Here is a 23,968-nt window from a genome sequence, read left to right on the forward strand (position 1 = left end):
TAGTTTGTCAGAAAAGAATTTGTCAGACAGTTTTCTCCAGCTTTTGTTGGGAGAGGAAGTATTGTCTCATGGCTGGTGCATGGAGGAACTGGGAGTCAGGACTCCTGGGTTCTGTCCCTGGCTCTGGGAAGGGAGTGGGGTCTAGTGGCCAGAGCAGGGAGGGAGTGGGAGACCAGACTCCTAGATTCTTTTCCCAGCTCTGACTCACTGTGTAACCTTGGCCAAGTCTCTTCCCCTTCCCTGTGCCTCAGTGCCCCCTTTCATACAAGCAGAATCCTGGGCCATACATGTGAAGTGTAACCAGGGCTGACGTTGGCCCGTTGTGTGAGGAGTCCCTCTGGGCGCCCCGGGGGCCCCTCCGGCCAGGACCCGTAGCCCCCGAGGCTCCGGGCAGGTTCACTCCTCGGTTAGATGGGATGAATGGAGGGAGCAAAGGGGGTGTGAGGCTGCAGCAACTTATGTAAGAATCGCCTGCCCTGGTGTGACTCCATCGCTGTGCCCGCTGTTCTGCTCCAGCAGGGAAACCCGAGGGGCTAAAGAGACCAGGGTGGGGGCAGCGGGAGTGTCCTGCAGCCAAGAGACGGGAGCCAGTCCTGGCTGATCTCTCCAGTCCAGTGAACCCTGCACGGGGGCATCTTGGGTTCTGCCTTTGCTGTCCGTGCCACTCACTTCGATTTCACCCATCCGGGCCGTGCCCACGTCCTAAATAAAGGCCAGGGCCGGGGAGGGGGATTAGCCAGCATCGAATCATGGGGGAGGAGCACATGCTGTACAATCACTCCCCAGCAGTATCAGGCCTCTGCCCAAGGGGGCCACAGGTCAGGACTCCAGGGGCACGGCTGATCTCCTGCAAGCTGCCCTCTCACAGCACACGGACATTAGCTGCTCCAGCTCCATCTGCGGTCTGTCTCCCAGTACAGAATGGGCAGCAGTGTGGGCTGTGGAGGGGAGCTCCCAGCTACTCTGGTCCTGGCCTTTCCCCAGCAGGAGGCACTGTGGGGAGCGGGGGGAGAGGCTGCTGCCTACTCCCGTGCCAGGGCGAGTGCCGCTCGCCTTGTGCGAGCTCCCTGTCCATGGCCGGGGAGCAGCACTTGGCTCGGCTCGCCTCCCAGGGCGCTCTTGGTTCCTGAGTCTGCACTAGGGGAGCAAGCTTCAGCCCGTGCGGCTGGGGAAGCTGGTCATATGTCAGGGCCCCAAAGGAGAGCTCAAGAGCAGGAGAGAACCATCCCTATGCAACCCCAACCAGAGCCTGCCCTCGCCCTGTTCTTCCAGCCTTCTCTGCTGATCATTCCCTCCTCGTCCTCTGCACCCACGGCCTGCCTCACCAGCCTCTGTGCTGAGGGGCAGAGCCAGCTGGCCAAAGCCAGCCCACGTGATTTCAGGGAGACAAATTCCTGGGCAGCAACCAGGGATGGTCTGTAGTTGGAGCCAGGAGGGGCTTTATGGGGAGTGCACCTTGATGGGGGGAAAGTGGGCCTCAGCGGACTGTGGGGAGAGGCCCGGCCAGGCATGGGGCCCTTCCAGCAGCGTAGACACCCTAGCTGTTAAATGAGCTCTGTCTGTGCTCCCCCTGGGCTGTCACCCCCTGAGCTCCTCCCCAGAGCACACGTCCAGGCCCCGCCATTCCACCTAGGTGATTATATGGCCCTGGTGGCTGTAGGATGGGAGATGCCCCGTCCCTGCCACTTGCATCAGTCCCCTTTGATAAGGGCACAGACCCAGCCAAATTCCTGCAGCGTTACAATGACCTGAGGCAGCCAGCATGCATGCCTCGCTCCCTTCGCTCATTCCCCTCACCTCCTCTCTCCTGTATGATAATCCAGGAGGCCACTTGTCAGTTTTTCCATAACTATCTGCCAGATCAGTCACCGCTTTCTGGGTTCTTCACCAGGTGCCCAGCTCCCACTGAGTCAGGGCACTGCTGAGAGGAAGCTCGCAGGGTTCAGAGGCTACCTGAGGAGAGCAGCCAGGAGGCTGCATACTGGTGTCAGGCAATGTTGTGGCCTGTCTCCTGCAGCTGATTCAGGCGCGAGATAGATGGGCTGCACCAATTTATCAGCATTCAGTTCTGAAGTAACAAGAAGCACCTGTTGGTGCTTCCCTGCACGGTAGCCGCACAGCAGGCCTCTGGCAAGATCCCAGGTGGATCCTGCCCTGGGGCTTGTCCCCATTTATTGTGCTACTTAGCGGGTGTTGACCCAACTTCAGTTCACACTCAGCAGTGGGAGAGAGGGGACAGCCGGCCAGTCCAATCCACCAGGAACAAAGGGAGGGTGAGCCCAGACATGGGCATTCCTTGCTTCTCCAGCATCCCTGGGGCCTAATCGCGAGGGGCTCTTGGCTTTGCTGGGTGCTTCAGGGCCAGAGCAGGAGTTGCCCTGAAAGAGAGATGGTTAACGTGTCTAAAGAGGGTTGGAGCCAGGGTGAGGAGTGTCTGGGACTGGCAGGGTACAGCTGTGGGGAGAATTACATCACTGCAGCCCCCTAGCTGGCAGTGACAGGGCACTGCTGTGGGGAAGTTCACATCACTGGAGGCCCTCAGCTGGCAGCAATGGCACTGCTAGAGCCCTGGCGAGGTGCCTCTGTGCTGAGGAGGATCCTGCTGTGCTCAGATCAGATTTGGGTCCACCGTCACCTGCCCAGGCGCCCTGGTTGTGAGCAGGGCAGGGCCTGAAGGGCAGCGGGCAGGGACTGCATAGGGGCAGCCTGCAAGGGTGACCTGGCCCCGCTCCCCAAGGGGACTTGGCTTGTGACGCCTGTGCTGTCACTAAGCAGCATGTGTAATTGTAGCTGGGTTATTTTGGGCTGTTGCTGGGGCCTCCCACACACATGCCAGGCACTGCTATTTTGGAGCTGCTGGCACAGTGCTCTCACTGCTTGGGGGGGTAATGTCACTGACATTAAGCTTCACAGGGGGTGGGGGGTGAGAGTCTCTTCCTGTACCTCATGGTGCTGGTGTCTGGAGAGCTACAGAGTCATAGCCCAGCCTTCTGCCACCTCACACCCATGGGCTCCCAGCTCTCCTCCTCCTGCCTGCAGGGGCAGGCCAGGCTAGCAGTGAGAGCACAGGGATGGGAGTCCGGGCTCCTGATTCTAGCCTCTGCCCTAGGAAGGAGTGGTATCTAGCACTTACGGTGCAGTATGGGGGATCAGGACTCCTGGGTTCTATCCCCAGTTCTGCAACTGACTCTAGTGCCTTGTCCAAGTCCTTTCCCTGCCATGTCTGTTTCATCTGTTTGATCCCATAGTTCTCTGCTCCCATGGGTTTGGCTCCTGGTCCCAGCACAGCCTGTTTCTCTGCCTGCCCCTGCTCTCTTGTTCTTTCTGGTAACATGGCCAGGATGCATGTCACTTTGAACTTGTCCAGCTGCTGGAGTCTGTCACTTGTCTCTGCAAGAGATGCCTTTCTACTCTGGCTGTTCTAACTGGGGGTGACAGGGTATTGTTGAAAGGGAGCTCATGCTACTGGAGGCCTACCAGTTGGAGCAAACGCACATGGCCCTTTCCTAGCTGATAGTCAGGGCACTGCCATGAGGAAGCTCACAGCGCTGTCACTCTGGACAGCGGGGAGAGTGGCAGAGTTGGCTGGGTTGCAGTTCAGCAAGTGTACTTTAGTCGGATAGTCTAAAGGTCTGGTTGCCTGACGCTCACCCAGCTGGAGCGTTTCATGCTGAGTGGGGCTCTTCCGGCTGCCTGAACGGGGCACCCAGTTCAGGCTGGGTGGGTGGGTGAAAGTAATGACAGGAAGCTGGTTTCACATTCTAATTCAGCATTACAGGCAATAGGCATCCCGCCCATGGCTCTCGGGGCACAGCTGCCCTCTGTTAGTGCCAGGTGCACTGCTTCTTGGCCACAAGGGGTTTGTCTTTTACATGATGTGTGGGGTCAGTCCGGGGGGGGGGGGGGGCGGGGGAATGACTCAGCTTGAGTATGCAGGGTGCAGCAAGAGTTTCCCAGGAGTCCTAGCTTCCCATCCCCTCATCTGGCTACACTGCAGGGGCTGAGCAGGCTGGGACCCCCACCCCCTTGCTGTTACTTTCAGGAGCACTTCCTATTGGGTCTCATAGGAAGACAGAGCTGTTAACCAATAAGAAAGGCAGTGATGGCACAGGCTGGTTGCTATTTAAGTTCCTCCCCTTGGGCTTCTTTGTGCCACTGTACTCACTGGTCCTTCAGCAACAGCCTGGTCAGGACCAAGGAATCCCACTTTAACTCTTGCTCCCTGCTGCAATGTGGGGGGGGCTAACTCCCTGCTATAGTGTGGGGGGGGCTAACTCCCTGCTATAGTGTGGCCCCCCTCGGGACCTGCTCAAGGTCACACCAGGAGTTTGATGCAGAGCTGGGAACCTGTGTCTCTAACCACTGGGCCATCCTTCTTCACTAGAAAGGGGATCTCTTTGGACAGCAGTATGTTCCAGCCACCCCCATCCTGGCCTCCAAGGATCCACTCAATTGGAAATCCAGGGGCCAGAGATCAGCTGTGTGGGGATTGCCTTTGCCTCTGCCATACAGAGTTCTGCTCCCAGGAGCTCTTGGTGCTAAGGGGGTGGGAGATGGCAGAGGAAAGGCTGCCTGGGACTTTGAGCCCAAGGCCCATCTGCAGCTGGGCTGGCTTTGTGCCTGGAGGAATCTCTGGACTGTGCCCTTGCAGCAAGGGTCTGAGGAATCCTGAATTAATGAGCTCCAGGGAGGAAACTTTACTTTCCCTGCCCCTCACCCAGGCAGTGCTAAGCTGGAGGCAGGGCAAGATGGGCCCTGCTGGGCAGCACTGTTCTTCTCACAGGCCCCTTCCCCTCCTGGTTCCCAAGGGCTGGGGAGAAAGGGGAAGGCTGAGTGCTCAGGGGAAGCTGCAGCTGAGCTCAGCTTGGCCATGCTCCTCTGAGCAGAGGAGTCAGGTCCCATTTAATCTGAGCCCCACTAAGCCCCCACTTCCAGTTCTGACCCCTCTCCACCCCCATGCACATGCACATGCAGACTGCTGCAGCTACAGCTGGTGAATTGTGGTACTGGCAGGGCTTTTAAGGGGAGGGCGGATGCTCTACATTTCATGGCTTACCCCTTTCATCCCACCGCAGGCTGGAATGTTTCTGCTGTGGGGGTCTCTGCAGGACCATTGGGGCAGTTAACATCCTCAGTGTTTATGTAACAACCACTCACCCATACTGTTAGCTGGGAATGAATGTAGGTCCAAATGCACAGGCCTCTGAGTTGGAGTAACTCCATTAGGAGGTAGCAGTAGTAGGCTTTTACCCTGTATGTTCACCAGCCATTGGGGAGAAGGGGGAAGAGAAGGATAGAGACACTGCTCACTCAGCCAGGCTCCTCTACTCACATGGTCCCCTGGGGAGTTCTGGCACTTGGATCCCAATGACCACTAGGAGGCAGGGCCCAGGTCATTGTAACAATGCTGGTTCTGGTGGGACCCAACTGAGTGCCAATTCAGGACAAATTGCTTAAAGCAGGGCAGTTACAGCCCAAGGTTGGGGTTTTTCCACCTGTAAGGCAAGCCAAACCATCTAGACAGTGAGAACTTGTGGTTAGCCAGTGGGGTAAAACCAGTCACACAAGCAATTCCCTTAGACACTCCAGTTTCCCAGTATCACCACCAGTGCCACTTGTTATGGGGCAGATGGTTATGAAAACCAATAACCCAGTAAGAGAAAAAAGCTTCTTGGTCCTAAAGGACCAAGCCCCAGACCCAGGTCAATATACAAATCAGATCTTACCCACAAATCACGCTGTTGCCAATCCTTTAGAATCTAAAGGTTTATTCATAGAAGGGAAAAGCTATAGACAAGAGCTAGAATTGGTTAAATGAAATCAATGACATACAGTCATGGCAAAGTTCTTGGTTCAGGCTTATAACAATGATGGAATAAGCTGCAGGTTTAAATCAAGGCTCTGGAGAACATCCACAGCTGGGATGGGTCATCAGTCCTTTGTTTAGAGGTTCTGTTTGTAGCCAAGTCCCTCCAGAGGTAGGAAGCTGGATTGAAGACCAGATGGAGGAGCTGCAGCAGCTTTTTATAGTCTCTTGCCATGTGGTCTTTGTCCCAAAGACAAGCTGTCCATCCCATGGCCTGGAAAAACCTCAGAGTTGTGTCCATAGGCAGGTCCCTGCACACCTTGCTGAGTTGCAAGGCGTGTCTGCCTCCTCTCAATGGGTCAGTTGTACAGCTGATGGTCCTTGATGGGCCATCAAGCAGGCTAGGCAGAGCTGACACCAACTTGTCTGGGGTGTCACCCAGAAGCAGAGCATAAGTTTGAAATACAGACAGTATAGAGCCAATACTTATGTCTTTAAATACAAAAGATGATACATGCTCACATAGCATAATCATAACCAGCAAACCATAACCTTGTCTTACACACCTCCTTTTACTCCCTTTATACAAGATTTGGGGCCACTACAGGGCCTTGGTTGCAACAATGTTCTATACGGTCCCAGTTCAAGTCAACATCACAGTCATGCTGTCATAAGGGCTAAAGTCCCACCTCGAGGGTGGAAGTGTGGGTGCCAAGGATGCTCCCCAGACTCAGCAAAAGGTGCTCTTTGAAGTATTATATTGTTTTAAATGGGAGGTGTACCCTGAGCAAAGAACAAGAAGTCAGGATTCCTGGTTTCCTTCCCAGTTCTACCTGGCCATGTGGCCTTCGTCAGTTGTCTACCCTGCCTGGTGCCTCAGTTTCCCCATCTGTAATATGTACATAGTGACACTGGCCTGTGCCTGGGGAGGCTGTGGATATGCAGGAGTCTGAGCATCTGGAGAAGGCTTCCTGTTGGTTTACTCCTAGCCTAGATCTTCACATGGATGCTCAGATGGGCAGAAAGGGTTACAGAGGGTATGGCCCCCCAGCTGTCTGGTCACTGCTCCCCACTGTGTCTGCCAGGGGTTTTAGACTGACTGCCTGAGAGCTGCCCAAGCCCTGTCATTGATCTGCCCCTGGTGCTCTCTCTTTTCAGATCTCCAAGACAGTGCAGGGTCTGACTGGCCTCCGTAACCTTGGAAACACGGTGAGTCCCTTCCCTGCATCTCTGCTGGGCTCCCCCCCAGGGTAGTGGTCCCCTTGCACCATGCCCCATCCCCACATGCTCACAGGGGTCACCCTGGAGACATGGTCCCTGATGTGACTGCTGCACCACTAGGGAGCCCTGAATGCTGGACTGGTTTGTCAGGCTCCTGCACCCAGTCACCATCACCCACCCACGCCAAGCTGCTGCTGCCCTTCCCTGACCTGTATTACCCAAGGGGCTGGCACCCAGCCCCACCCCACCACCCGGACTCATGCACCCAATCCACAGAGGGCCTTCTCAGTTTCTGCTCAGGAAAGACTGTGCTAATGCTAGGAACTCCCTTCCTGGTTCTGCCAGCGGTCCCCCAGCCTGCTCCACCCACCACACAGCTCTTCTGTAACCACTTCCGGCAGCGGCCTCACTGAGCGGATCCCCCAGTGCTGAGCCTGCCCCTCACTTCCACACCACAGAAAGAGGAACCCAGAGTGACAGCAGACAGTCCCCCACCCACGAGCTGAGAGTCTGGGAATACCCAGTACCTGCCCACAGGGGCAGAGATCCCTAGCACCCACCCCAATGGACTGACAGCCCCAGGATGCCCTGCACCCATCCCAAGGGGCTGAGCACCCCGTGCCTGCTTTCAGTGCTTTGCCTTCTCACTGCTGGGGAGGCATTAACCCCAGGGGAAAGGGCCTGTTTGGAAACTTCCTTCCCCTGTGGCTCATCAGCGGGTGCTAGGCGCTGCATCATTAATTTGATCTGGGGCCTGTAGTAAAGCCACCCCATGCTGATTGCCCAGCTGTGGTGCTGGGTGTGCCTGGCTCTCAGCCCTGTTTAATTGGCTTTAGAGGTGGTAAAAGGGCCCTGCCCCATCCCCAGCATTCGGTCATATTTTTCTTACAGAGAGAGCTTGCTCAGCACTCACCATGTACAGAGGAGTACCCTCACTTCCCATATCCCACTCCGGAGTCGGGCCAGGTATCTGTCACTTGTCCATCTGATGCTCTGCAGTACCAGGGCAGCAGGGCCCTCTGCTGAGGCTGCCCACAGGTGCAGGAAGGTGTTGGCATGTGGACACCTATTCACATGGAACTTGCCCCACCAATCCCAGAGCACCCAGCCACTATCAGATGGGAGCAGCTTTCTGCCCCTGCTGCCTCAGTGTGGCTTGGAGCCAGCTGCTGCATGGTGCTGAGATGCCACGAGAATAGAAATCTTAGACATGTAGAACTGGAAGGGACCTTGATAGGTATCAGCACATTCCCCTGTGCTGAGGCAGGACTCAGTATTATCATCCCTCACAGGTGTATGTCTAACCTGCTCTTCAAAGCCTCCAATGATGGAGATTCCACAACCTCCCTAGGTAATTTGTTCCAGTCTTAACTACCCTGTCAGAATGCTTTTCCTAATGTCTAACCTAAATCTCCCTTGCTGCAATTTGAGCCCATTGCTTCTTCTCTGTACCCACTAAAGACAGGACAAGAAGTCACCCTCCTCTTTATAAGAGTCTTATATACTTCTCTCTCCCCTCAGTCTTCTCTTTAAGAAGAACTCAATCCCTCCCCCCCCCCCCCCAATCTTTTCTGTTAAGTCAACTTTTCTGGACATTTAAGCATTTTTGTTGGAGGAAGTCCAGAGGAGAGCAATTTGTCTGCATCTTTCCTGAAATATGGTACCTAGACCTGGATTGTGCAGGAGGTCAGACTAGATGATCATAATGGTCCCTTCTGACCTAAATATCTATGAATCTATGGACACAATACTCCAGTTGAGGCCTTAACAGTGCTGAGTAGAGCAGAAGATTTCCCCATGTCTTGCTTCTAACTCTCCTACTAATACATCCCAGAATGAGGTTTGCTTGGTTTTGCAACAGTGTTACACTGTTTGCTCATATTTAGTTTGTGATCCACAATAATCCCTTTTCTGCAATACTCCTTCCCAGGAGGTCATTTGTATTTGTGCAATTGAGTATTCCTTCCTAAGTGGAGTATTTTGCATTTGTCCTTATTGAATTTCATTCTATTTCAGACCATTTCTCCAGATCATTTTGAATTTGAATCCTGTCCTCCAAAGGGCTTGCAGCTCCTCTGAGCTTGGTATCAACTGGGAACTTTATAAGTGTACTCTATGCCATTTTCCAAATCATTTATGAAGATCTTTATTAGAACTGGACCCTGCACTGATCCCCTGCAGGACCCTGCTCAGTATACCCTTCTAGCTTGACTGTGAACCATTGCTAACTTGTCTCCTCATGTGTTGTGCACCAACCTTCTAGCAGGTTCATCTGAGCTATATTTCCCTAGTTTGCTTGGGAGAAGCTCATGTGAGACTGTATCGAAAGCCTTACTGAAGTCAAGTTTTATCACACCTCCTGTTTCCCCGCATCCACAAGGCTTGTTACCCTGTCAAAGAAGGATAGTAGTTGGTTTGACATTTGTTCTTGACAAATCTATGTTGGCCATTACCTTTTCTAGATATGTACACATTGATTGATTTGCTCCATCATCTTTATAAGTACTAAATTTAAGACAAGTGGTCTATAATTCCCTGAGTTGTCCTCCCCCCATTTTTTAGATAGGTACTACATTTGTTTTTCCAGTCTTCTGGCATGTCTCCTGTCCTCCATGAGATCTCAAAGATAATTGCTAATTGCTCAGAGATCCCTTCAGCCAGTTCCTTAAGTATTCTAGAATGTATTTCATTAGGACTGCCTACCTGCAAAAAACCAGTCTAACTTGTTTAAGTAATTCCTAACTAGAGTCTTACCCTATTTTAGGGTCAGAGCCTACTCCATGTACACTGATGTTCACTATGTTAGTTGGCCAATCTCTGCTCACTGTTGTGATGAAAACTGAAACAAAAAGGGCATTTAACACTTCAGCCACTGCTGCGTTTACTGTTATTGCTTTTCCCTCCTCACCGAGTAATGGGCCTACCCTTTCCTTGCTCTTCCCACTGCTTTACAAGCAAGAGGTTTCAACCTTTTTTCAATTGCAGACCCCTAAAATTTTTGAGTTGAGGTGCAGACCCCTTTGGAAATCTTAGGCAGTCTAAAATTACTGTTTTAATCAATTTGTAAAATGTTTTGTTAATAGGTCTTTAAAAAACTGCCAACTCTGCTAAACTCTCCCCTTAGACTTGCTTCCCATGGGATCTTACCTACCAATTCTTCAAGTTTGCTAAAGTCTACCTTCTTGAAGTCAATTGTCTTTATTCTGCTGTTTTTTCCCTCCTACCATTCCTTAAGACAGGGGTAGGCAAACTATGGCCTGTGGATCGGATCCGGCCCCTCAGGGCTTTGGATCCAGCTCATGGGATGGCCACCCCATGGCACTGCAGACCCTGCGCTGCTCCCAGAAGCAGTCGGCACCACATCCCGGGGTCAGGGGGAGAGAGAGAAGAGAGCTCTGTGCACTGCCCTTGCCTGTGGGTACCTCCCTGGAAGCTCCCATTGGCCAGGAATGGGAAACTGCGGCCAATGGGAGCTTCAGGGGAGGTACCCACAGGCAAGGGCAGTGAGCTCAGCCCTCTGCCCTTCCCCAGGGGCCACAGGGACCTGGGGCCAGCTGCTTCCCGGAGTGGCATGGGGTCAGGACCAGGGCAGGCAGGGACCCTGCCTTAGCCTTGCTGTGTTCCCAGAGCTGCTCCAGGTAAGCAGTGCTGAGCCAGAACCTGAAGCCCTCCTGCACCCCTACCCCCTGCCCTGAGCCCCTGCACACCCCTGCCCTGAGCCCCATCCCACACCCTTCCCTGCACCACTGCCTTGAGCCCCCTCCTGCACCCCACCCCCTTCCCTGAGTCCCTTTGTACACCCTGCACCCCTCCTCTGCCCCAATCGCTTGCCCTGAGCCCCTTCCTGCACACCCTCCCACACCCCAACCCCAGCCCTACATTCATGGCCCTGCAAGCAATTTCCCCACCCAGATGTGGCCCTTGGGCCAAAAAGTTTGCCCACCCCTGCCTTAGAATCATGAACTCTTATCATTTCATGATCACTTTCACCCAAGTTGCCTTCCACTTTTGATTTTGTCTAATAGGGAGGAGCCAGCTTTCTGCAATAAAACATTAACGCCAATGCATTCCAAGAACTTGTTGCATAATCTGTGCCCTGCTGTTTCATTTTCCCCAGCAGGCGTCTGGGTAGTTGAAGTCCCCCATCACCACCAACTCCTGTGCTTTGGATGATTGTTAGTTTCTTTTAACAAGGCCTCATGCACCTATTCTTTCTGGTTAGGTGGTCAAGAATAGACTCCTGCCATGACATCACCCTTGGTTTTTACCCTTTTTGTCCTTACCCAGGTCTGCCTCCCACTTCTATCTCAACCTCAGAAATCTAGATATCTTTGATATACAAGGCAACACCACCTCCTTTTTTCCCTGCCCGTCCTTCCTTAAGGAGCTGTACCCTTCTCTACCAATATTCCACTCATGAATTTTCCCACCCTAGTTCATGATGCCTATTTGGTCATAATTGTGATAATTCATTATTTCTAGTTCTTCCTGTTTAATCACCATAAATCTTTCTTTATCATAGAGACTGCTAAGAGGTTCATTATATTTCCCCTCTTGTCCTTTGTCCCTGCTGTGATTGCCCATGTTCTGCCCAAATTCTGACCCTTCACCCTGGTCTCTAGGTTTTGGACTTGCCTGTAGGCTTTTGTCTCCTGCCCCCCCCTCAAGCCTAGTTTAAAGCCCACCTCACTAGGTTAGCCAGTCTGTATCCAAAGATACTGGGCCCCATCTCTACTCAGCAGTCTCTCTCAGACCAGCATTGTAACAGGTCAAGCACTCACCAGTACAGTGCCTACTGCTGGTTACCCTGGGAATTAGCTCTTTCAACCCTGGAGCACCTCCTGCTGGCCAGTGTCCCTCCTGCCTTCAGCCCCTGTCCCTTGGGGTGCTGCCCACAGCAGTGCCCCCACTCTCTGGGTCTCCCTTCCCAGGGGAACCCCAATCCCCTATACCCACCTTGTCTCAGTGTCCACTGCCAGTCCTCATCTAGCCCCCTCTCACCAGGGGCAAAGTGCAGTCTGTGATGGCCACTCATCATTGGCAAGGGTGTTGGATCTGCTGCCTTTCCCTGCAGTCCCAGTACCTTCCTGTCCGGCCTTAGCCTGGGAGGACAGCCTGTGCGACCCAGCACTGCTCTGTCCAAGGTACTCTTTGCTCTTCCAGCCAGGTCCACCTCTCTCTAAAGTTAGAGAGAGACTGACTGCCCCCTTGCCCTGCAGCTCTTTTATAGGGCCCAGCCTGGCCCTGATTGGCTGCCTCACAGCCTTTTCTGATTGAGTCTCAGCCATCCCTAAGGACTGGCTTTTAACCCCTTCTAAACCGGAGCCGGGTGGCTTCCCGGCTACCAGCATCCCACTGCCGATGGAGTCTCCTGCGACTGCGGGGCCTATTTCCGCTCCTCTGTCCGTTCACGCCTCCGAGCGGAGTTCCTCTGGGCGGCGTCCACCGACTCCCTTGACGCCTTTGCGGAGTGGTGGGCGCTGTCCGGGGTTCTCTGCTCGGTGTCCCCGTCCGGTTCCCTTCGTTTGACCCTTTGACCGCACTCCCGTCCCTGTTTTTTTTTCATTAGTTGTCCCCCGTAATTAGTTGGTTCTCCAGGCCCTGTGGATCTCCCCCTTAGGCTGTGGGGGGATCCTTTTGTAGTGGACGAGCTCTGCCCGCCCACGTCCTGGATTCCCAATAGGACCAGCATCCCACTGCTGAGGAAGCGGAAGCCTTCCTGGCAGCACGATGACTGTGCAGCTGTGTGTTCACCTCCAGGACATGCCTGTCTCTGCCCGGGCCCCTACCCTTGACTGGAAGGATTGACGAGAACACCGCCTGCACCCCCAACTCCTTCACCCTCACTGCCAGAGCCCCTGTGCTCACTGCCGATCTGCTCAGAGTCATGGCTTCTCCTCCTCCACCTTTGGGGGAGATTCCTCAACCCTCGTTACCAGGGCAGCATACTGGTTTTTGCTCTCTATGGACAGTGGGTTGGGAGCAGGGGTGGAGCACTGCCAGAACTAGCCAGCAGCCGGCCTCCCACTCTGTTCAAGAGCCATTTCCTCCCCCCCAGTGGCACTATTGTAGTCCTCTGCAGCTGGATTGCTTCCTCTGCCTTGGGGGTCTCCCTGTGCATGTTTTCAATGAATTCTTCCTGTTTCATGGATGGGCCTCAGCCTAGCCACCTCCTCCAGTAGCTCTCCCACCTGCTTCCTGAGAGATTTTACCAAGGGACACCTCTCACACAGGATGGTCTCCCCCCCCCCCCCGCCCCCCTGGCTTTCTATGACTGGGAAATGCAGGCCACAGTCCCTGCAAATCCACACCAGGACCTAAGTAGAAGCATCCTTGGTTGTGTTCTTTGTCTGGATGCAGGTGAGCGGGAGGAGCCAGAAGTAGTGTCGGTATTAGCCACGTGGCCTTTCTAGACCATGCTGATTTTATTCTTTCTCCCTCCAACAAACTCCCTCACATCTCCCCGGTTTGCATGGCACAGACTGCCTGGGTTCTCAGCCTGGGGGCTGCAGACAGGTCCAGCGAAGTTACAAGATCAAAGAGGGGGGATCCCCAGACATTTCTGTTCTAATGAGCAGTCTCCCCCATCTGAAGAAGGCTAAAAGCCCCTGCTCTAGAGACATAGATCAGATGAGATGATCCATCTCTCCAGTGCCCTCCAGTGATGTGGCCTGCAACACCAGGTTGAGGTGGGCTTTCCCAGCCCCCTGGTACTGGTGCCCCTTTTCCAGGGATCTCCCCCACAGCTGGGATTGTCCTGTCTCCTGTTGCCATAGTTTCTCTTCTGCCTCCCCTGCAGTGTTTCATGAACTCGATCCTGCAGTGTCTGAGCAACACGAAGGAGCTCCGGGACTACTGCTTGCAGAACCAGTACGTGCGGGACCTCAACAGCAACAGCCGTATGCACACCGCGCTGATGGCAGGTAAGGGGAGCCAGCTGCCCACAGCCAGGGCTGGGAGATACCAGTGCTCCACCTGGCCCGTCCCTTTGGCAGACTGGGGGCTGAGCCGGTGCCTACAGCTTGCTCCCCTCTGGCGAGTGACCCTGTCTGAACGGGGCTCCCGGCCTCTTGGTCCTCTGGCTCTGTGTCACATGGGCACAAGAAGATTTTCCTGCAAAACTCTCCCTCGGATGCGAGAGTCATGCTGGCTTTTTTCTTCTCACATCCCCTGCCAGCCTTTGCCCTCGGTGACCCCTTTGCCACACCATCACTAGTCTACCTGCCCGGACCCATTTGGGGCACTAAGGGATAAACCCATCAACAAGAAGAAAATTGTTCCTACCACATGTGAGTCACATAGCTGGTGGTCATCAGCAGGATGCTTGCAGATGCTGGAAGTGGTGTCGTTTTTCTGTATCACGTGATGTTTAAAGGTTCCAAGGCATCCAATACGGAAAAATCACCAAAACAGCCATAACGCGAAGAAACAGTCTAATTTTGCCCAAAATTGTCAGAAAACTTCTATACGGTCAAAATAGCACTGTTTTGGAAAGTCTGGGACATATATAGGCCCAGGTGATATATTGTATGCATTTCCCTGTGCTTGTTTGCCTGCGGTTAGAGCAAAAGTCTGTAGTCACAGCACAGCATGAGTTTGTTTGTACCGTGTAATACATCAAAATATTTGTCATTATTTATAGAATGGACTGATTGGGGAAACGTTTTTCTGTCTGCTATTTTTATAAGCTACACAGATAACAACACCTCGACCCCCTAAATATAAAACATATATTTTGATGTTGTCTGCTCAACCGGAGACATATGTCTAAAGCACACAGATGCAACTATTGTTATCTTCTTACTGTCACTGAATACAATGACAATCCATGTGAACGCCTTAGAAACAGTAAGGACACTTTGCAGAAGGGCTGTGGAATGTCTTGTATGAATATATCCTGTGAATAACAAAGTATAGCCAAAAGAAAAGGAGGACTTGTGGCACCTTAGAGACTAACCAATTTATTTGAGCATGAGCTTTCGTGAGCTACAGCTCACTTCATCGGATGCAAGGGTTAGTATAGCCATGTGCTCTCAGTGTAACCTCTACATCTAACGAGGGGCTATTGAAGGTCGAATGCAGCACCCCTTCGAGCTATATTTACTCACAAACATAGTCTCAGTAGTATGCAGACAGTTGAAACATTTCTGCTCGCCCCGAGGGTCTCTGCTGAGTTCGATACTGTGCTGCTGCACTCGTCCCTGTCACAGCTGCGTGCATGGGAGCACAGCAAATCTTCCCTGCGGCAGTCGCATCTCCTCGTCGCACGGGCATTCTCACCGCCCCGCTGCGCAAAGGGCAGGGCGGCTTCCGGAGCAGGCAGCAGCACCACAATGGCAGGGACGAGACGACCCGTGCTGTCTGTCACCCGTCCGAGGGTAACAGGGGGGACTTGAAGATACCGAACTTGTTGCATGATTCCATGTGAGCTGATAATTTGCACTTTTCAGGTGCTGCCTGAAGGAGGCCACTGATGGGAGCAGTTTCTCACTTGTTTTGTTCTTCTTAGCAAGCAACCCGTAGCCCACGATCTCCAGAGCTCCTTCTTTGTACCACATTACAGTGAAGATACCAATGCGACACAGGCTGCCTCCGCTGCAAAACCTTACATGACATAAATCTCAGTTGAAAGGCCAAAGTGCCTGATGAAAAGGTAGTGGCAAATGGGGGCTCCCTCAGGCTTTCCTGTTGCAGGGGGGCCGCTTTCAGTACATATTACATGAGAATTGGGAAAACAGCTCCCTGGGTAGTCCTGTGGTCGGGCTCCATGCCCCAGAAGCAGTGAGCCGCTGGTTCAAGTCCCCTTTCTGTTTGTTGAGATCAAGTCTTGGGAACTTAATCTCTTGCCCCCGCGAGTGTTCCACTTTCACTATATATTAACCGGGGCAAAGGCAGCACTCCAAGCCCTCCATGGTATGGGGGTTAAGGTGTTCACCTGGCATGTGTGTGCTCCCGGTTCAACTCCCCTTGGCGTTGCTTGAGATGGGAGCCTCAATTTCTTACCGCTCCAGCCTTCCACTTTAACTATATATTAACCAGGGCGAGCTAAGCTTTTCAGTCCCTCTATGGTATGGGGGTTAGGGCACCCGCTTGGATTGCGGGTGACCCTGGTTCAACTCCCCTGGGTGTCGCTTGAGACGGCATGGAGAGCCTCAATTTCTTACCGCTCCAGCCTTCCACTTTAACTATATATTAACCGGGGCAAAGAAAAGTCTCCAAGCCCTCTATGGTATGGGGGTTAGGGTGCTTGCTTGCTTGGATTGCGGGTGACCCTGGTTCAACTCCCCTGGGTGTCGCTTGAGACGGCATGGAGAGCCTCAATTTCTTACCGCTCCAGCCTTCCACTTTAACTATATATTAACCGGGGCAAAGAAAAGTCTCCAAGCCCTCTATGGTATGGGGGTTAGGGTGCTTGCTTGCTTGGATTGCGGGTGACCCTGGTTCAACTCCCCTGGGTGTCGCTTGAGACGGCATGGAGAGCCTCAATTTCTTACCGCTCCAGCCTTCCACTTTAACTATATATTAACCGGGGCAAAGAAAAGTCTCCAAGCCCTCTATGGTATGGGGGTTAGGGTGCTTGCTTGCTTGGATTGCGGGTGACCCTGGTTCAACTCCCCTGGGTGTCGATTGAGACGGCAGGGGGAGCCTCAATTTCTTACCGCTCCAGCCTTCCACTTTAACTATATATTAACTGGGGCGAGCTAAGCTTTCAAGTCCCTCTATGGTACGGGGGTTAGGGCGCTTGCTTGGATTGCAGGTGACCCTGGTTCGCATCCCCGCTCGGTGGGATAGGAGGGCCTCTGGCGGGTGAGAGGAGGCCCCTCCTAGCTGAGCAAGAGGCCCGGCACAGGGCCTCTTGCTTTTTTAATTAAAGAGGCAATGCTGCGCTACAGTAAAACCCCCCTCTCACTCTTGTCCACCCTGATCAGGATACACGCCCAGGTTGTGGCAGACCCCAGGGCACTCCCCTGCTCTTTTGAGGGGTGTGAACTGGGGGCCGCCACCTCCTGGGGAGAGTCGCTGGCGAGCGATCCCTGTCCGAATCCCCTCTCCGGCCCAAGAAGACAACGGCCTCTTGAGAAAGAGAGGGGCTTCGGACAAGGATGGCCCACCCAAAGGACGGTCGCCTAGGAGGCAGGAAATCCCTGTGCAAATCCCTGCTGAACAGGCAGCTGGGGGATTTGAACCAGGATCTCCCACAACCCAGGCAAGTATCCTAACCACTGGACTAGAGAGTGAGGGTAGCCGTGAGGCCGGGCCAGAGCCCATTTAACTAAAGTGGAACAGCTTCAACAGGCAAGAAGGAGGCGGGCAACCCCCTCACTAATAGAGAAAGATCCAGGGGAGATTCGAACCCACATCTCACGCACCCCAGGCGCACACTGTGACCATCAGCCTACCGAGGGAGTTGTGGTAAAGAGAGGCCCAAATTCCATTTAATTCAAGTGGAACAGCTTTGAAAGGCAAGAAAGGAGGCACCCCCAGAAAGACAGCCACCCACACACACACCAAGGGGGATTTGAACTCACATCTTCCCCACCCAAAGCGCACAGTCTAACCATCAGCCTACAGAGGGAACTGGGTCAGCCTGCGGCCCAAATACCATTTAATTAAAGTGGAACAGCTTCCACAGGCAAGAGAGAAGCAGCCCCCCTCCGGCAGTACCCAAAGACCAACCAGGCCTGTGTTAAACGCTCATTTCAAGCTCTTTTCAGCATCAGCAGATCTGGGGAATTGAACCCACAGCACCCACATGGAGCCCAACCACTGGACCACGGAAGGAGCGGTGCCGGGCGCTTTGCCTGAACAATAGTTAATTAACGTGGAACACCTTCTTCGGGCCAAAAAGCAAGGGACGCCGCAGATTCAATCCAGGACCACCAACCATCTCATCAGTTTTCACAACAGACAAAGGGAGGATTTGAACCCACAGTGCCCACAAGCCAGACCAGTAGCGTAACCCCTGGACTACACAGGAAGCTGCTGAATTGGCTGGCCCAAATAATATTTCATTAAAGTTGAACAGTTTCACGGGAAAGAGGAAGGGATCACGAGACCCCCATCACTAGATTTACGGAACCACAGAACACAGACAGCCCATAGGGCAGCGCTCGTCAAACCTCCCCACAACCTTCCCAGCAGGATGAAGGGGGATTTGAACGAGCCAGCCTCCTACCCCCTCTCTGAAGTCTAACCACGGAATCAGAGAGGGAGCCGCAGCCTTTAACTGGGCTCAGGGCCCTTCAATTAAAGTGTAACAGCTTCAAGTGAGGGTGCTCCCGTCGCTGTAGCCCAGGACCCAGTGATTAGGGCACTCACCCGGGTGGTAGGTGAGCCCTTTGCAAATCCCTTGTGCTCGTCAGGCAGCGGGGAGAGTTAAGAAGGTGAATGGCCATAATGCAACAGACCCATGGCCCAGCTAGCCCACTGTCCTGCTTTCCAACAGCGGCCAATGCCGGCTGCATCAAAGGCAGTGAACAGAAGAAGGCAACTCTCAAGCGATCCGTCCCGTCGGGCCCCCCCCTCCCAGCAGCTGGCCGTCAGCGGGCGAAGGACGCCCGGACCACGGGGCTGCGTCCCTGACCGTCTTGGCTAATAGCCACGGATGGACCCATTCGCCACAAACTTTCTCAGTCTTTCTATTCGAACCCACTTACAGTTTTGGCCCACCCCACCTCCACCGGCAACCACTTCCACAGGCTGAGCGTGCGTTGCGGGGCCAAGTACTGCCTTTGGTTTGGGTTAAAGCTGCTGCCTGCTTATTTCAGCGGGTGACCCCTGTTCTTGCGTTGCGTGAAGGGGTAAATAACACGTCCCGATTCCCGCTCCCCACCCCAGTCATGACTGGCTAGCCCTCTGTCAGAGCCAACCTTAACCGTCTCTTTTCCCAGCTGAACCTGAAGCACGCTCCCCCCCCCACCAGCCTCCCTCACAGGCGAGGCCCCAAACCACTAGGTTAAAAGTTACACAAGGGGGCCTCCGCCTCTGTCTCCTGGGCTGTTTTGTGGGGCGTTCGGCCGGTCCCTAACCAGCTCACGCTAAATGGTCCCTAACCAGCTCACGCTAAGTCCCCTGAGGGGTTCCTGGCCGTGGCTGGCAAGCAGAGGGCGGTACCTGGGAGGGGAAGACGCTGGGTCGATTTCCTTCTCCCCGCCTGATGGGCGCCGGGGAGTTGAAGAGGGCTCTGCAGTCTCTCAAGCGTGAGCCCCAATACTGAAGTGAAGAACCGCCTGAGGAGACTTCCTCGTTGTAGCTTGTCGGGCCTGTGCCACTTCCATGAAGTGGTAACGGGCCAGCCTTGCAACATGAATCCCTCTGTAGTCCAGTGGTTTGGGTGCTTACCCAGTGTGTGGGTGATGCTGGTTCAACTCCTCCCCCAGCTTGCTGAGGAAGGACTTAAACAAACAGCCATCTCCCTGTTCTCAAGCAAGTATCCAGCTTCTGGACTAAGAGGGATTCTCCTGGGGCGCTTGGGCCCCTATCTCTTTTTTTTCCTGCTGAAGCTGTTCCACTTACATGACATATTCATGGGGCCAGCAGCTCACCTAGCAGCCCACTGTAGTCTGATGGGTGTGGTGCGTGCCTAGCAAGTGGGAGGCTGTGGGTTCAAAGCCCCTTTCTTCTTGCTGAGAAGGGATCTGAACTCCCTCTCAGGCGAATCGCCTAAGTGCTAGGCTCGGAGGTTTTCCCCTGTGGGGGCTCTCTCGGTCTTTTCTGTTGCAGGAGGGCTACATTCGGTTACATTATTCACTGGGGCAAAAGCAGAGCCACCAGAGTTGGGTGGTCCAGTGGTTGGACTCTGTGACTTGCATGTGGGAGGTTGGTGGTTCCCATCCCCCTTTTGCTTCTTCTTCTTCTTCTTAAAGAGAAGGGAGTTGAGCACTTGCCTCTCAACCAAATGGCCTAAGTGTCTGCCTAGGAAGTAGTGGGATGTGGGCTCTCCCTCAGGCTTTTCTGTTGCAGGTTGGCCGCTTTCAGTGCATATTACATGAGAATTGGGAAAGCAGCTCCCTGTGACTCCCTGAATAGTCCTGGGGTCGTGCTGCGTGCCCTGGAAGCAGTAAGCCGCTGGTTCAAGCCCCCCCTCTGTTTGTTGAGATCAAGGCTTGGGAGCTTAATCTCTTGCCCCGCCAGTGTTCCACTTTCACTATATATTAACCGGGGCAAAGGCAGCTCTCCAAGCCCTCTATGGTACAGGGGTTAAGGTGCTCACCTGCTGTGTGTGTGCTCCCGGTTCAACTCCCCTTGGCGTTGCTTGAGATGGGAGCCTCAATTTCTTACCGCTCCAGCCTTCCACTTTAACTATATATTAACCGGGGCGAGCTAAGCTTTTAAGTCCCTCTATGGTATGGGGGTTAGGGCACTTGCTTGGATTGTGGGTGACCCTGGTTCAACTCCCCTGGGTGTCGCTTGAGACGGCATGGGGAGCTCAATTTCTTACCGCTCCAGCCTTCCACTTTAACTATATATTAACCGGGGCAAAGAAAAGTCTCCAAGCCCTCTATGGTATGGGGGTTAGGGCACTCGCTTGGATTGCGGGTGACCCTGGTTCAACTCCCCTGGGTGTCGCTTGAGACAGCATGGGGAGTCTCAATTTCTTACCGCTCAAGCCTTCCACTTTAACTATATATTAACTGGGGCGAGCTAAGCTTTCAAGTCCCTCTATGGTACGGGGGTTAGGGCGCTTGCTTGGATTGCAGGTGACCCTGGTTCGCATCCCCGCTCGGTGGGATAGGAGGGCCTCTGGCGGGTGAGAGGAGGCCCCTCCTAGCTGAGCAAGAGGCCCGGCACAGGGCCTCTTGCTTTTTTAATTAAAGAGGCAATGCTGCGCTACAGTAAAACCCCCCTCTCACTCTTGTCCACCCTGATCAGGATACACGCCCAGGTTGTGGCAGACCCCAGGGCACTCCCCTGCTCTTTTGAGGGGTGTGAACTGGGGGCCGCCACCTCCTGGGGAGAGTCGCTGGCGAGCGATCCCTGTCCGAATCCCCTCTCCGGCCCAAGAAGACAACGGCCTCTTGAGAAAGAGAGGGGCTTCGGACAAGGATGGCCCACCCAAAGGACGGTCGCCTAGGAGGCAGGAAATCCCTGTGCAAATCCCTGCTGAACAGGCAGCTGGGGGATTTGAACCAGGATCTCCCACAACCCAGGCGAGTATCCTAACCACTGGACTAGAGAGTGAGGGTAGCTATGAGGCCGGCCCAGAGCCCATTTAACTAAAGTGGAACAGCTTCAACAGGCAAGAAGAAGGAGGCAGGCAACCCCTCTCGCTAATAGAGAAAGGTCCAGGGACACGCACCAGGGGAGATTCAAGCCCACATCTCACACACCCCAGGCACCCAATGTGACCATCAGCCTACAGAGGGTGTTGCAGTAAGGAGAGGCCCAAATACCATTTAATTCAAGTGGAACAGCTTTGAAAGGCAAGAAAGGAGGCACCCACAACGCTACCCAGGGAGGTTTGAACTCACATCTCGCCCACCCAAGGCGCACAGTCTAGCCATCAGCCTACAGAGGGAACTGGGTCAGCCTGAGACCCAAATACCATTTAATTAAAGTGGAACAGCTTCCACAGGCAAGAGAGAGGCATCCCCACCCCACCCCACCCCACCCCACCCCCAATCACAGAACTCCAAAGGTCTGGGAACACCTACCAGGGCTGCATTTGCCACCTCTCCAAATCTCTTCTTAGTACAGGCACAAGGGCGATTTGCAGCAGGGTCCCCCACAGCCCTTGTGAGGACCCTAACCATCGCACTAAAATTACACAGAAGGCCTGTGCCTCCTTCCCCCTCTGCTCAAATCTGTTTTGTATGATCTTCGGCAGGTACATATCAATCTGACACAAAATGGTTCATGCACCTAAGTCAGCTTACTCCAGGAGGGGTTCCTGGCTGCAGATCACAAATATATCTCGGTCCCAAGCTGCCTAAAAGGGTCAGGGCTTAGCACCGCCCCTCTTCTTGGCATGTCCCAGTGGCTAGCTTCGGCAGTTCTGTGACTGTCATTCTTGTTTTTATGTATCCCATTCTTTGGTACCTGTCTCTGCCCCTTCCTCCAAGACAGAGTCCAAGCCCCTAACTCAGGCATTGGGAATCCCATTGTTGTTCCAATGATTTTCTAGGCATCTGGAAGCCAGGGCAATGGTGAGATTGCCACATCTATACCCCCTTGTGGGTCTGGTCCACAATGCTGAGACAGAGGGGAGCGGAGACAGAGTATACTTGGTCCATATTACAAGCAAAGAGCACTGGGAGGTAAGGGAGCTGAGAACAGGCATGCCAGGGGCATGTAGTCCTGAGACCAATGGAGAAGAGGGATTGCTGTCAGTGGGGATGCTCTGGCGTTCATACAATAGACATCACTAAGTCCAACAGAGGTGTGAATGGGTGTGCTTTGTGAATGCTGCAAGCCCTGAGATCTGGGTGGGCAATGCAGAATAGACACTGAGAGACCAGGTGACAGCTTATGCCAAGGCCCCTCGGTCTCACCTGAACACTGACAAATACCTGGCTGGAACCCATCTGACTCACCTGTGTGTTAATATTGTTAAAACAGACATTAGAAATGTAAGAATGTGTTTAGATTTTATAAAACGTTTGTAAATTGCTGCATGCATTAATCTCGCTTATAATATCTGTACCCAATGGTATAAGGTAATATTTAAGTGTTTGCATTGTAATCCTTGGTAACTGTAAATCACGAATGAGGAGAAAGACATCAGGTCGTGTGAAATGCTGGTGTGCAGAAGGTGTGATGTCCTGTCCTGCCCAATAGAGAAGGCCCATCAATGGCAGATGAACTACTGTGGAACCTTAAAAGGGAGAAAAGACCTCTTTGGTTTCTCTTCTCTCTCCAGCTCAGCGGCTGTCGTCAGCCAGCTCTTTCTACTGTGCCACCGAAAGCTGAAGTAGAGTCACTTCTACTGACAGCATGAATGTTTGACAACATACAACACATGTCTGTTCCCAGCTCTGCTTCTTCTTTTGATCAGTTGTTTTGTTGTGATTATCAAATGATTTGAGATTGTGCCTTTTTATGGGCTCAGAGACGTCTCCCTCACCCCTTTGCAGCCTCCTGGTTACAAACTGTTTCATTCCTTGTGTGCCGTTCTCTGTGATCAAGCAAACTTTCTTCAGTTTCTGGTGGGGTCACAGTAGATGTTGCAGTGTTCACAAGTGGCTGCCTGTGGTCTGGGCTTGTTCCAGGTTCAGTGCATAAAGGTTTTGTCATACTTTCAGTCACAAGTTTTATAATATCTTGGACAGCAGTTTCATCTGTAGCAATGCCCTTTGTGGTCACTTCTTTGTGGAGATCTGCTTCTGAAGGCTGCATTCCACACATCTGCCTTGTGTAGATGTTACAGCTGCCTTAAAATGTGCAGAGACAAGGTGGGTGAAGTAATATCTTTGATTGGACTGAGTTTTCTTGGTGTTCGAAAGCTTGTCTCTTTCACCATAGTCCAGTAAAAGATATTACCTCACCTGCCTTGTCTCTCAGATATCTCGGGGAAAACACATCACTGCGAATAACGTAAAATGTACAGTCAGGTAATACTTGGTCAGCGCCTTATCTTTTGTGCAAAGATGCAGATGCTTCTCACAGTCCTCGCTGAGTGATTGCCACATGCTTCTGTGGTATATGGCATGACATGGCCGTGGAGCAGTCTGGTATTCTGTACCCTGACTGTCAGCTGGCATGGGACATATATCTGGCTTCTGGTACATTTACACAACCCCATCTAGCATAGTTCATATGACCACACTGCAATTCAAGTGCAATCATCTCTGCCAGTGTCTCAAGCGACGAGGACTTGTTATCTCCTCTCTTTGCTGCAGTGTATCCCTCAGGAGTTGGGCAACATCCATTACATATTTCAGAGTAGCGGCCGTGTTAGTCTGTGTTTGCAAAAAGAAAAGGAGTACTTGTGGCACCTTAGAG

General features: G+C 53.2%; 1 protein-coding gene across 6 annotated transcripts in view; it reads left to right on the forward strand.

Moving 5' to 3' along the window:
• The window catches only part of USP2 (ubiquitin specific peptidase 2), a 57,653-nt gene that overhangs the window by 25,404 nt on the left and 8,281 nt on the right, over positions 1 to 23,968 (forward strand). For all 6 annotated transcript variants that reach the window (XM_073321193.1, XM_073321190.1, XM_073321192.1 and 3 more), the window contains 2 exons: positions 6,965 to 7,015; positions 13,827 to 13,950. In XM_073321193.1, the coding sequence (XP_073177294.1) occupies positions 6,965 to 7,015; positions 13,827 to 13,950 (175 nt within the window). The remainder of the gene's footprint in view (positions 1 to 6,964; positions 7,016 to 13,826; positions 13,951 to 23,968) is intronic.

This window comes from Lepidochelys kempii, chromosome 22 (genome assembly GCF_965140265.1).
Source record: "Lepidochelys kempii isolate rLepKem1 chromosome 22, rLepKem1.hap2, whole genome shotgun sequence".
Lineage (NCBI taxonomy): Eukaryota > Metazoa > Chordata > Testudines > Cheloniidae > Lepidochelys > Lepidochelys kempii.